The sequence below is a fragment of the Cheilinus undulatus genome, linkage group 10 (genome assembly GCF_018320785.1).
Source record: "Cheilinus undulatus linkage group 10, ASM1832078v1, whole genome shotgun sequence".
Lineage (NCBI taxonomy): Eukaryota > Metazoa > Chordata > Actinopteri > Labriformes > Labridae > Cheilinus > Cheilinus undulatus.
Genome location: NC_054874.1, coordinates 28,081,034 through 28,093,132, shown reverse-complemented (window position 1 = coordinate 28,093,132; position 12,099 = coordinate 28,081,034). Strand labels below are relative to the sequence as shown.

The 12,099-nt window shown below is 40.5% G+C and overlaps 1 protein-coding gene across 1 annotated transcript in view; it reads left to right on the top strand.

Moving 5' to 3' along the window:
• Window positions 1-8,353, top strand: part of spock1 (SPARC (osteonectin), cwcv and kazal like domains proteoglycan 1) — a 205,514-nt gene extending 197,161 nt beyond the window's left edge. Inside the window, exons 9-13 of the mRNA XM_041797800.1 lie at window positions 879-998; window positions 1,248-1,469; window positions 2,560-2,622; window positions 3,124-3,261; window positions 7,071-8,353. Coding sequence (XP_041653734.1) covers window positions 879-998; window positions 1,248-1,469; window positions 2,560-2,622; window positions 3,124-3,261; window positions 7,071-7,267 — 740 coding nt within the window. The 3' untranslated portion in view covers window positions 7,268-8,353. The remainder of the gene's footprint in view (window positions 1-878; window positions 999-1,247; window positions 1,470-2,559; window positions 2,623-3,123; window positions 3,262-7,070) is intronic.
• The last annotated feature ends 3,746 nt before the right edge of the window (window positions 8,354-12,099 follow it).

Here is a 12,099-nt window from a genome sequence, read left to right as displayed (position 1 = left end):
CGGCTCTTGTCCTTCAGGCACATTTATCAAGCACTCAGAAAGAAACAGAATGGGAAAAATATGTGTCAATCAAACAGAGGAGAGAAAGAGAAAAGAGGAAGCCTAAGATTGACAGACAGAGGAGCGGAGAGAGACAGGCTGAGGCAGAGGTTTTTCTTGAGTTATATGCATACCCTGTAAGTCCCACGGAGGACGAGGGAGTGAAAAAACATGGGGTTTGATGAAAGGCAGCAACAGAGGCTGGTTTACACTTTTAATTAGAGGGATCATATTGTTCAGTTTGTGCTTTCTTTGGCTGGTAGCGTGGAGAGTAGCGTGGACTTTCTTGATAAGCTGTCCTTAGTTCTGCAGAGGAGTGTGATTGTGCATAACAACACAAACACATACACACACACAGATTTATCTCCAGGAAAGATTACATTCAGCTTCAAGTAGCCTCACTACAAAATATCTGTCTTTTTTTCTACAAGGGAAAGATGACCACTGGGATTTTGCACACACAGTTGTCGGCTGATGGTGTGAGCGTGCACGTGCCTGTGTTTCATGATTTAAAGTCAACCTGAGGAGATGACAGCAGACAGGCAGATCTAATGTTTGTGTGCTGTATTTTTAGGCACATTATAGGCATGTTAGATTGGTTCCTATGGTAACTGTCAAGAGATAGCTGCAGTTCGGTGTGTTATCACTCCAGTGTGTTTACTCGAGGAGAAGTTTGACAAGAATGAGAAAAGAAAGAACACAGTAAGGAAAAATACACAGCTGAAATGAAATTAAGGTTTGATAACGACCATGAAAAGAGCTTTTTTTTCCTTCTCTGACGATAGAAGCAGATTGACAGCTTCCCTTTTTCTATTTTTTGTTTGTTTGTGTGTATGTAGCATGCACTGACACAGAGCTGCACAGCCTGGCTGCAAGACTCAAGGACTGGTTTGGCGTTCTCCACCTTGATGCAAACAGGGACCTCAAATCCCCTGACAGCCTCAACACCGCTGCTGGACGTGAGTACATCCTTTCTCAATATGCGTGCATTTTTTATTGAAAAGTCCTGCTTTTCTGTCCTTGTGAAGCCTGCCAGTGATTTTGACAGCAGCCCTGCTCTGTTCTCTGTAATGTTAGCATGTTTGCACATGTCAGCTTTTCACCACACACACACTTCACACACATCCAGTCAAATCTCAGTGTGGTTAAAAAAAACATAGTACTCCTACTTTTCTCAGTCAGTGTTTTTCCCTCCTTGTCTCCTCTAGATTTCGACACAAGCATCTTGCCCATCTGTAAGGACTCGCTTGGTTGGATGTTCAACAAGCTCGACATGAATTTTGACCTCCTGCTGGACCAATCAGAGCTGAGTGCCATTTACCTGGACAAGTATGAGTTGTGCATGAAGCCCCTCTTCAACTCCTGTGACTCTTTCAAGGATGGCAAGCTGTCAAACAACGAGTGGTGTTACTGCTTCCAGAAGCCTGAAGGTGAGGAGGGGGAGACAGAAAGCTGGACACTGATGTGACAGTATGGTAAACTAAGGCAAGAAATGATTTAGACTTCTCAGGACAAGTATTGATAAAAATGTAATTGTCGCATCATGAAAATTTTAAAATGGAAAAAATATAAATAACTAAACAAATCAAATGAATGTGTTTTTTCCTTCCTAAATTCACATCTGATGACATGGTGGCCTTGAGAGAGGCTGTAACCACCCCCTAATAGTTATTGAACTCATACAAAGGATTTCAGAGACAATGCTTAATTGGTTTTTAGGAGATGGCACTCTCTTAAAGCTGGCTGAACGATACATCAAAGACCTAAAATTCTCATTTTAATGCATTTATTTCAACTTCCATCTTAAAAAAAATGGAGATATACTATAGAGACATATTTCGAAAAAAAACATAACATCTTTTAGGGCCTTTTTACAGCTATTTAACAAGTTCTCACATTTACCTTTAGCTGTCTTCATTAACACTCTTCTGTACCAAATGCTACTGACAGCAAGACATTGACCTGAAGCATACGGCGAACGCTACACAGAAATGGTTTAAACACAACAAGGTGAACGTTCTGGACAATTAGAATAGAGAATTTGTGGCTAGACTTGAAAAGGGCCGTTCACGCCCAATCCAAATACCAGTCTAGACATTTACACTCAGGTAACATGGTTTCTTCCTCACGGACACTTTGCCATGTGACTGCAGGGGTGGGGTTCAGTCCTCCTCAGCTGACCTTCTGGTTGAAAGACGTTTGACTCTACCAGTTATCAGAGCTGCTTAAGTTCCTGAAGGTCCACAGGGGTTCATCTACCAAAACAATGGAAAAAATAGGCAGCGGAATAGAAATAAAAGTTGACCTCTAGAAGTACCATGTGTCTTTTTACCAGTAAAATGACTGCTGGTTATGTACAGGTAAAAACTGCGAACCTGTGGTTGGAGGTGATTTAGTAAAATGAACAGTAAATGTGCAGACAGAGGCTTATAAGGAGGATTTATAGAGAAGTGTAAGAAAGTAAACCAGCATGTAAAATCTATGTTTATCTGAAAACTACTCTATATTTTTTGGTTACAGGACTGCCGTGTCAAAGTGAGAAGAGCAGGATCCAGAGTCCAGGTCGAAGGAAGGGCCTCATAGGTGAGTCTGCATGGTTTACAGCTGGCTGTCTGTGTCATGTTAACCACATGACCACTTTTTATGCTATCAAACTCATGTCTACATAAAAGATGTAACCTCCACCTCAATATTTTAAAGGCAACACAACAAAATGAAAGCATTAAACACACTGTACACACACTTCAAAGCGCATCCTGACATTTTGTACTCGTGTCATCCGTCCTCACTGGGCATATCATTCAGCTCGGCTCACAACAAAACAGCATGAAAAATGAGCAGGGACTGGGTCAAATGAAGGTAACTGAGCTGGGTGTGTGTTTGTGTGTATGGGTGTGTTATTGAAAGTGAGGGGTTCTCTTTAAGCAGGATGTATGGTTGTTTTTCTGCAACCTTCAGAGCAGTAATTGATTGTTGATCTCCCTGTGTGAATACACAACAACGGCAGGTAGAACTACAGGACACCAAACTTCTCTTCTTCCTCCTCCCTTGCTTTATGACATCCTCCTCTCCGTCTTTCTTCAGGCTCTTATATTCCTCGTTGTACTGAAGAGGGCTACTTCAAACCAACCCAGTGTCACGGCAGCACTGGCCAGTGTTGGTGCGTGGACAAATATGGCAATGAGATCGCTGGCTCTAGGAAACAAGGCAACCCGAACTGCGGTAGGACCAAACGCATAGCACTGCTATGCAGTACATGCTCACATAAAGCCAAACAACAGTTCTGGCTGTGTATTTGCCCTTATTGTCCAACTGTCTCTCAGAGTTAACACTTTGATCCAGGTGGACTGCTCTCTGTCTGTCTTCTGTCTCTGCTGCTGACAAGGGAGGCTGCTGAGCTTCTCTTTAGCAAGAAAAGAGCTTCAGTTTCACTTTCATTTGCTGTACTTCTTTTTTCAGCATCTTGTCTTTTCCTCTCTAGAACTATCCATGCATCAGTGATTTTGTAGGGAATAGAAAGCATTAGGCAGGCCTCTAGAGCCCGTCTGTCTGCATTATCAGCCATCAGTCATACACCTGGTTCCATCCAATATTCTGCTTATGGAGATCTGATGAAACACAAAATCCTTGCGAGAAGTAGGTAGGAAAATCCATCACACTTGTCAGCAGAGAGAAATGTCAAAAGAATTTTTAATACATGGATAAAAAGCAACGCACAGAGGATAAATACTTGAACTTCTGGCTGGTGTTCACATGCAAAGGATGCTTTTAGACAGAGAATATCTATAATCAAGAATTTTGGTATGTCAGAATCATAGTTAACAAACCAGCTATGGAAATTCAAATGGGATGTTCGAAAGCCAATAGAAGCACTTTGCAGCAAATCAATAGCCGAGGCATTTCTCTGTGAAAATAAGAGAACAATAATTAGCGCGAAAGAATCTGGGCAGACATACTGATTATCAATCAAACAGCCAACTCACAGTCACAGATTAGAGCTCGCTCCAATGCCAGTCCGGTCCACAGCCAGTAATTGCAGCTTCAAATATTGATGAGGAGTCTCTCCGGCCACCACACACACACTTTACACATACTCACACACACACAGACACTGACAGCAGCAGTCCTTTGTCTCCGCTCTAACAAGCTCATCTGACTCTGGCTGAGTGGCCTCAGGCAGGAGCGGTCTGGACTTCTCCCTTTTGGCCTTGCACATAACAAACAGGTAGAGATTCAGCAGCTTCTGCTCCACAGCCCAAACACAAGGACAGCAAACTGATTTTAACACCATAAGCACTACTCAACCAGAGTACACTTGTATCAGGTGTAAAGAGGCTGTTTGGACTGAACTTCACAAGGATTTTAAAGCCCTAATCTCTCAAAATGCTGGAGGCAGCTGATGAGATGACGACTTCTGTTCACACTGCTGTGAGACAGGATTTAATGTCAGTGCTGTAGAATATGAAATATGAGAATTAGTTTGATGTTGCTAAGCTAATCCAGACACATTAAAATGGGGTTAGTCAGGCAACCAGCAATAGATAAATGATGGACAAAGGATGGTCCTAAACTTTTCCCTTTTTGCCTTTGCAACTATTTACTGTATTGATAAATGCACTATATGAACAAAAGTATTCAAAAGTATTCAGTTGAGTCAGACTCATTGCCACAGGTGTATAAAATCAAGCAGCTAGCCATGCAGTCTCCATTTACAAATATTTGTGATACAAAATGAGTTGTTCTGAAGAGCTCCAAGACTTCTAACATGGTACTGTGATGGATGCCACCTTTACAGTAAGAAAATACATGAAATTTCATCCCTGCTGGATATTCCACAATCAACTGTAAGTGACATTATTAGAAGTGGAAGTGTTTAAGAACAACAGCAACTCAGCCAAGAAGCAGAAGACCAGATATTATCACAGACAAGATAAGATATTCCTTTATTAGTCCCACAAGGGAAAATTCCAAATTTACAGCAGCAGGAGTGGTGTAAACAAAGCATGCAAGAGAGTAACAAGAGCATTCATTTAGTTCAATGAATAAATACAAAATAAAAAATATTAAAATGTAACTTACAAATTAAAAAGAATCTAAATAGTATTTACAGCTGTTATGTACATGTTGGATATTTTAAGGATTGGATAGTGATATTTATATGCACACCTATATACACAAATATACACACATACAGTGCTTAACAAATTTATTAGACCACCTGTCATATTTGTCTCAGAGACCATCCAGCATCATGAAGTGCTTTAATGTGGACTCTTTCATTTTAAGTGAGCTCTCCCATTTTTCCATTTTGAACAGGAATGAGGGATTTCAAACTGAATTCACCCAAATTTGAGCCGGCTCACTGGGCTTCTCTGAGAAGTCAGAAATTAATCAAGCACAACATTCAACCACAAAAATTCCTTTTTCTGTTCAGGAATGCAAGTAAATAGCTATAATTTGACATATTAATCAAGAAATATTAATGTGCTTTACTATTTTTTCAATTTTTTTGTAAATCAGTAAATTTAAACATTTATGGAAAACAGTAATAATTATGTCTTAGCATTAAAAATATCATTTGGGTTAAAGAACTTCTACATATTGGTGTATTAACCATTGCAAAAACATAAAAAATAATTTTGGTAATTACCAATGCTGTTAATTTAGGGCAGCTGTGGTATAAACCTTACATTGGTTAGGGTTAGTGTGGTCTAATAAATTTGTTAAGCACTGCATATAAATATATAAATATATATATATGATACAGACTTTGGTACAGATTATAAATATAAATATAGTTTATTTGCACAGGGATAATGGCTATCACACATGGGTTTGGCAAATGTTGGGAGAACGTTACCTGCCTGACTGCATTGTACCAACAGTGAAGTTTGGTGGAGGAGATATAGGGCTGTTTTTCAGGGTTTGGGCATAGCCCCTTAACGTCAGTGAAAATGCTTCGAAATACCAAGACATTTTGGACAATGCTATGATTCCAACTTTGTGGCAACAGTTTGGGAAGGCCCTTTTCTATTCCAACATGACTGTGTCCAAGTTCACAAAGGAAGGACTATTGCAACATGGTTTGATGAGGTCGGTATGGAAGAACTTGATTGGCCTGCACAAAGACCTTACCTCAAACCCACTGCACACCTTTGGGATGAACTGGGAAGGAGATTAAGAGTCAGGCCTTCTCGTCTGATATCAGTGCCTCATAAATGCTCTACAGAATTAATTCCCTCAAACACTCCAAAAACTTGTGGGAAGCCTTCCAGGAAGAGTGGAGGCTGTTATAGCTGCAAAAGGGAGGACAACACCATATTAAAGTGCATGTATTTGAATTCATTGTCATTACAGTCCCTGCTGGTGTAATGGTTAGGTGACCAAACGCTTTTGTCTTTTTTGTGTATTCACCTGTAGAAAGCCACAGCCTTGGTAGCAGTGATTTTGTGTTGTACCAACCTAAATGGCTATACATCTGAGTTGAGTGTATTGCAATAAAAAAATAGCAAGTTTTAACTATTTTCAAATTACATCTGAAACTGTTAAGGCGATATCTTTTTTAAAAGCAACTGCAATAATAAGGAAAAAAAATTACAATTCATCCAGAAATTGATCTTGTGAAATTGGTATTGAAATTGTAAGAAAAAAGTCATCCCAAGTAGCAACCTCTGGTGTTGAAATGAAGACAATGCAGGAATGCAAAAAACCTGCAGTTCCTCCACCATCCACTTAAGACTGGCTAAAGCTAAGTCTTTCTCTGAGCATTTTTATAGCCCATCTGTTTTGCTTCAAAAAGGATAAGAGTTCCAAATGAATAGGGTGGTGACTGATCTGACTGCAAGCATGCAGGTAGTAGCTGTTTGTCAGGAGGCTAAAGGGCCACCTCAGCTCCTTCTCTCTGACCACTTGTTAGCAGCCTTTTGCAGCAGCTGTGTGCATTTACTTAAGCAAAGAAGGTTAACATGAGCCATGCCACTGTACAGTGGTTGATTCTTCAAACTCATCCTTCTCTTTTTCTCTATCTGTAGACGAGGAACAGGAAACATCGGGGGATTTCGGCAGCGGTGGTGCTGTCATTCTCCTTGACGACCAGGAGGAGGAGCCATCGCAGAGCGGACGGAGCCGGCAGAAGAAGAGGCGGGGAAGAATCCATCCCCGAGGAGCCATCGAGGACGACGAGGACGAAGAAGATGACAAGGATGACGAAATGGGCTACGTTTGGTAGCTCTGCTCCATTTCAATCTGCCATCAGCTGACCAGGAAACTCCCGTTAACTCAGCACAGATCTGAAGCCATTCCAGTCTCTCCTCCTCTTCAGCTGCAGTTCATCCTTTGACTCCTGAACTCCTGTCCCTTATCCATAAATCCTACTTCAGTGAGCCTCATCTGACCTCTTATTTTTCAAGTGTTTGGCTCTTTCTTCAGACAGAGAACAGAGGGACTATTTGATTTCAGCAACTGTTGAAGCCCTGTGAGAATCTTATCCATTTCCTCCCTCAGTTTTTCCCTAAACCTGTGCTCTCTAAATTCTCCATCATTCCCTCTATCTCTCATTCTCCCCCCCTCCTCCTTCTGTATGTCCAAGTCAGAACCTCTTGTCTGTCTGTGAGCCCCGATACATTAGCTGGATGTAAATATGTCCCCTCCAGGAACGCCTGCCTGTGGATTACCTACTCTGTACTTCAATCAGCGGTTCATCCTCATGTTCTGTGTTTTCCTCCGTCGGGCTCCTCCCAGTGTTCAAAAATGCTCCCACACCAGGTTCCCAGGCTCTGAGATGCTCTCCCCCACTCTCTCTCGCTCTGTTTCTCCATGGAGGACTGTAAATTACTTACCGTTGATCTTGAATGTCCCAGAAAGCCCAGGAAGCAATGAGATTAATGATGTATTGTCGTTGTTGTTGCATGTTTCTCATCGTGTTTCTGTAAAAGAGAGATTTACCTGGTAAAGTCTAGCTCTATGCATCTCAAACAGAAAGTGATGCCTATTTGGCTGCTACAATACTTTGTTGCTATGTTGATGCTGTCTAGTGTCTTTTTTTGGTTTCTTCTCCCAACCTTAGGAGGTAGGAAATTGCATCACAGAGTGATAGCAGTGTAGGAAAAGTGAACTGCAATGCCTACAGTCCAGATGTGCAGCATCTCAGCTTTAGCTAAAGAAAAAGTAGGGCTGCTGAGGCTGTTTGACTGACTGTGCAAGGACACTTGAAGAAGAAGCTGCTCCTGAGCTGGGAGGACATGTGAAGGTGAGCAGAGAGGAGGCTCCGTTCAGCTTCTCAACGTTGGATATGTTTAGTAAAAAGCTAAAAATTGAGATCTCTACCATGTCATCCAAGTGAAATTTTATTTGTAACTTTGAACATTTAAGTAAAGTGGCACTTTGGGTGTCTTTTGAACCTTACAAGTCTGTTGTTCTTCCATGGCTGGCACAAGCCTCACATTTCATCTGGTTTCACTGATTTATGATGAAATAAAAACACATCTCTTTCCCTGCTTTAGACCACAAACACATTCATGAGACATTCTCATGCTTTTAGTTCTATTTTTTTTATCTGAAGCTCAGATTTCTCTGTAGTAGAACAATCAAAGCCCTCCATCAATTCTGACCTTTTCCAACCTTGAGATGGCAGCCTTGTCTGTTCGAAACAGACATAAATGGAAGCAGCAGAAAATACTCTTTATCACTCGCCTTGAAGTGAGCAGAATCAGAAAGCCAGCAGGGCCCATGAGGACATAAAAGCTTAATGAGTGTTTTTGTGATATCACTGGCTAATAGGACAACTGACCCCGCTGCCTTTAAACAGCCCACTCAGCACTTTGGAAGCACATTGAACCAACAATCAGAGGCTAAAAAGGACAACAGAATCTTCTAGCTTCAAACAGCCTATTCAGCAGCTCAAACACCCTTTTTGGGATAAAGAAGACAAAAGGTTTAACTACGAGCATCACATTGTATTGTGGATGGTGCAGAACTTTCTAATGCAGGGTCCTCTCTGACAAAAGCTGTGCAGAAATTGTATCTTTCTTCAGTACATGCAGTGTTTGCCATTTTCCTCCGCATTGTGCATGACTGTTTTTCTGTGATGCACAAATTACACTCAAACATTAGACATTACTTTTTAGTTAGTTTTACTGTGCTTTTTTAATTGAGAAATGAGTTTAGGGAGAACAGAATTTCAAGAAAAAGTTAGACCTTTAGACAACATAATAGCCTCTCATGCAAGAGGGAAATACTGTGTGGGGATTAACACAACTAGCAGGCTTCTTCATGGATTATGAAGCCAGAACACCAAAAAATGTGGGAAACAGGGCTTGTCTCCACTAAAGGTTATTAAAATCAACATTCCTGAACTTTAGAGCCCCATTATTACCGTATATCATGAAGCCTGGTTAGCTTCGCCATGTTATAAGCCTTTAGTTTGGGACAAAACGTCGCAAGTTCAGTACAATCACAAATTCCATGTCTGCTTACAGTAGTATGATGTGAGATGGATGTTTTGTTCCAACTCCTTTAAAGGTGTAATAACGTCAAATATATAGTTTAACTACATTTAACATTGACTTGATAAGAACAGTTATGTCAAACTTCCTCAGATTGTTGTTTATAGTGCTGAGTTCACACTGGTCAGACGGCACTTCACTGAGAGATACATGTTTCATACATGTTTATTCACGTTGTTTTAAGGTTTCTCTAACCAATCACTCTCCCCACACATGGGGCAAGAGAGAAGTCCTCACCCACTGAGGGACAATGTATGTAGAGACATAATGGTTGAGTTTCATGGCAAAAGTACAATTTCATTTTCAAAGAAATGAGAACTGTGACTGCAAATCTGAATTGAGATAAATCCTACAAACCATCAGATTACTGTAATTAAGCAGGTTTTTGGGTACTTTTGGTTATCAGTACTGTTAACTTCTACCTGATTTTTAACCAGAGTAACAGACCTTTAACTTGTGTACAATACTCTTGTACTTGTTCTACCTCTGTTGAATACACAGTAGCACACAGCAAGAGAATGATTCCACATCCTATAACAGCAGTTTTTACACCTCAAAAACTCAAGTGGTCATATCTCCGGGTAAAACTTTATGGAATGAATGTCAACTCCATTCTGAGTAAAATGGTCTTCAGTTTTGGAGTCATTCAGTGTTGATCCACTGTAAAGAGTCAGTTGGTTTATGCTCTGCCAATCTGTGGGGTAGAGTTCCCCATCATGCCCTTGGGCAGAGAGTTTAGATGTTATTCATAAGTGTTTAGTTGTGTTTCGATGTTGCCTGTTGTATAGGGATCCCTGCTGACATTTTTTGCTCATGTTTCTGGTGGATTGTTGTTTTTGATGTGAGACACATTTGCACCATGAGTAAAGTTATCCACTGTGTTAGAGTAGCACCTGTAACTTTAGGTATACTTTATCAGTATGTATTTCCATAGCATAAGGCTGGCTCTGCTTTGTTCTTGCCAGAGGAGACCCACCTTGCCACAGATTTAACTTTTTATGAGTTTCAATTAACCCTGTCAATTCGACTGTATTTTACTTTATGATTGATTGATGTGCTGAGGGATCGTGTTTGTCATGTTGCACTAGGCATTGGCAGAGAAGATTTGGCACATTTTTCATGGGCGCAACGCACATACTCAGCTCTGCTGCTCATCCCACAAATTCATGTTCCTTATAAATGTGGCTCCATTCAAAAGGGTCATAAACAGGCTTTCCAGCAGTATAAGACTTAATGCCAAGAAGCATTGTTACAACAAAGAAATAATCTACCAAACGCAAATTTCCTTACTTTTTCTGCTAAGTATGACCTACTCTTATTACTAAGCTGAGCCACGTGATCCATTACTCGAAATGCCATCAGTATGAGTGAGGCTGGATGGACATTGGCTATGGAAGTGCAAGCAAGATCATAGTTTACTGGACTGGACTGAACCAAACCATTTATTACCAGGTGGAAATGTTTTTGAGTGTCTATCTGACAACATCCTTGTTGTCATACTTATATCTGAACATCACATTACTCACTTATTGTCAAGTTTGCCTATAATCAGCCATTTATATCTGTGAGAGTAACTAAAATAGAGAGCAGAGAAGTCAGCATGTTGCTTCCCTATATTCCCCGACCACTGAATGATAGACTCTGCTTGTGATTTTCATGGGAACTTCAATAAACATGTTTTACTTGGAAGTCCCAATAAGCCTAAAAGCTTTTTTAAATAATTCAACACCACACAGTCAGTCGGAACAGGATCAATAACACAGCAAAACATTTATTATCCAGGTTATTTCTGTTGGTTCTAACACCAGTTGCTCAGATGTGGTAAGCTTTGTTCCCTGATCATGTAATTTTCACAAAATCCATAGGAACCTTATAAAATTAGTCACATTTATCTTCATACCAGAATAACGGATCACCTCTATTAATCATTACAAGTATTGCAAGAAATATTTTTTTTATATAAATTCAGAAAGTTAATATTACGATACATCCACATATGGAACTCTGTGGGCATTTTTCCTGACTTGTAAATTCAGCCACATCAAGGCACATCTTTTACACAGCCATGTTGTTTTCACACATACTCATGCACACATAAACACACTCATTACTGTTTCCTCCCTCCTCTCACCCACTCACTCTCCCGGAGTGAGTTCCATCTTCATCTCAGTCAGGGAGATGTGCTGTTTTCTTTTATCCTCGGGGCACTCAGTTCCTCTGTTTCATTTCTCTATTGGCTGCTTTTTTATTATCCACAGATGGTTTCACTGTCAGGTGGATCCTCCCATCAGGCCGGGGTCTCCATGGGGACCAGTGACTGGCAACAAGAGAGGAGGTGTTGGCCCCATAGGTGTTCATTTTAGGGAAGTTTGATTATAAATTTTGCTTTCAATTTTTCCATTAGGAGACTGTTTGCCTTTAACCATCAATATTGATCATTGTAACAACTCCACTTTCATTTAAATGCCCTTTCAGATCAAGATTCTGCGGTTCTTTTCTTATATTAGATGATTCTTTGACTGTGCTCAGCAGCAATATGCTCACTTCTCTGCCTGCT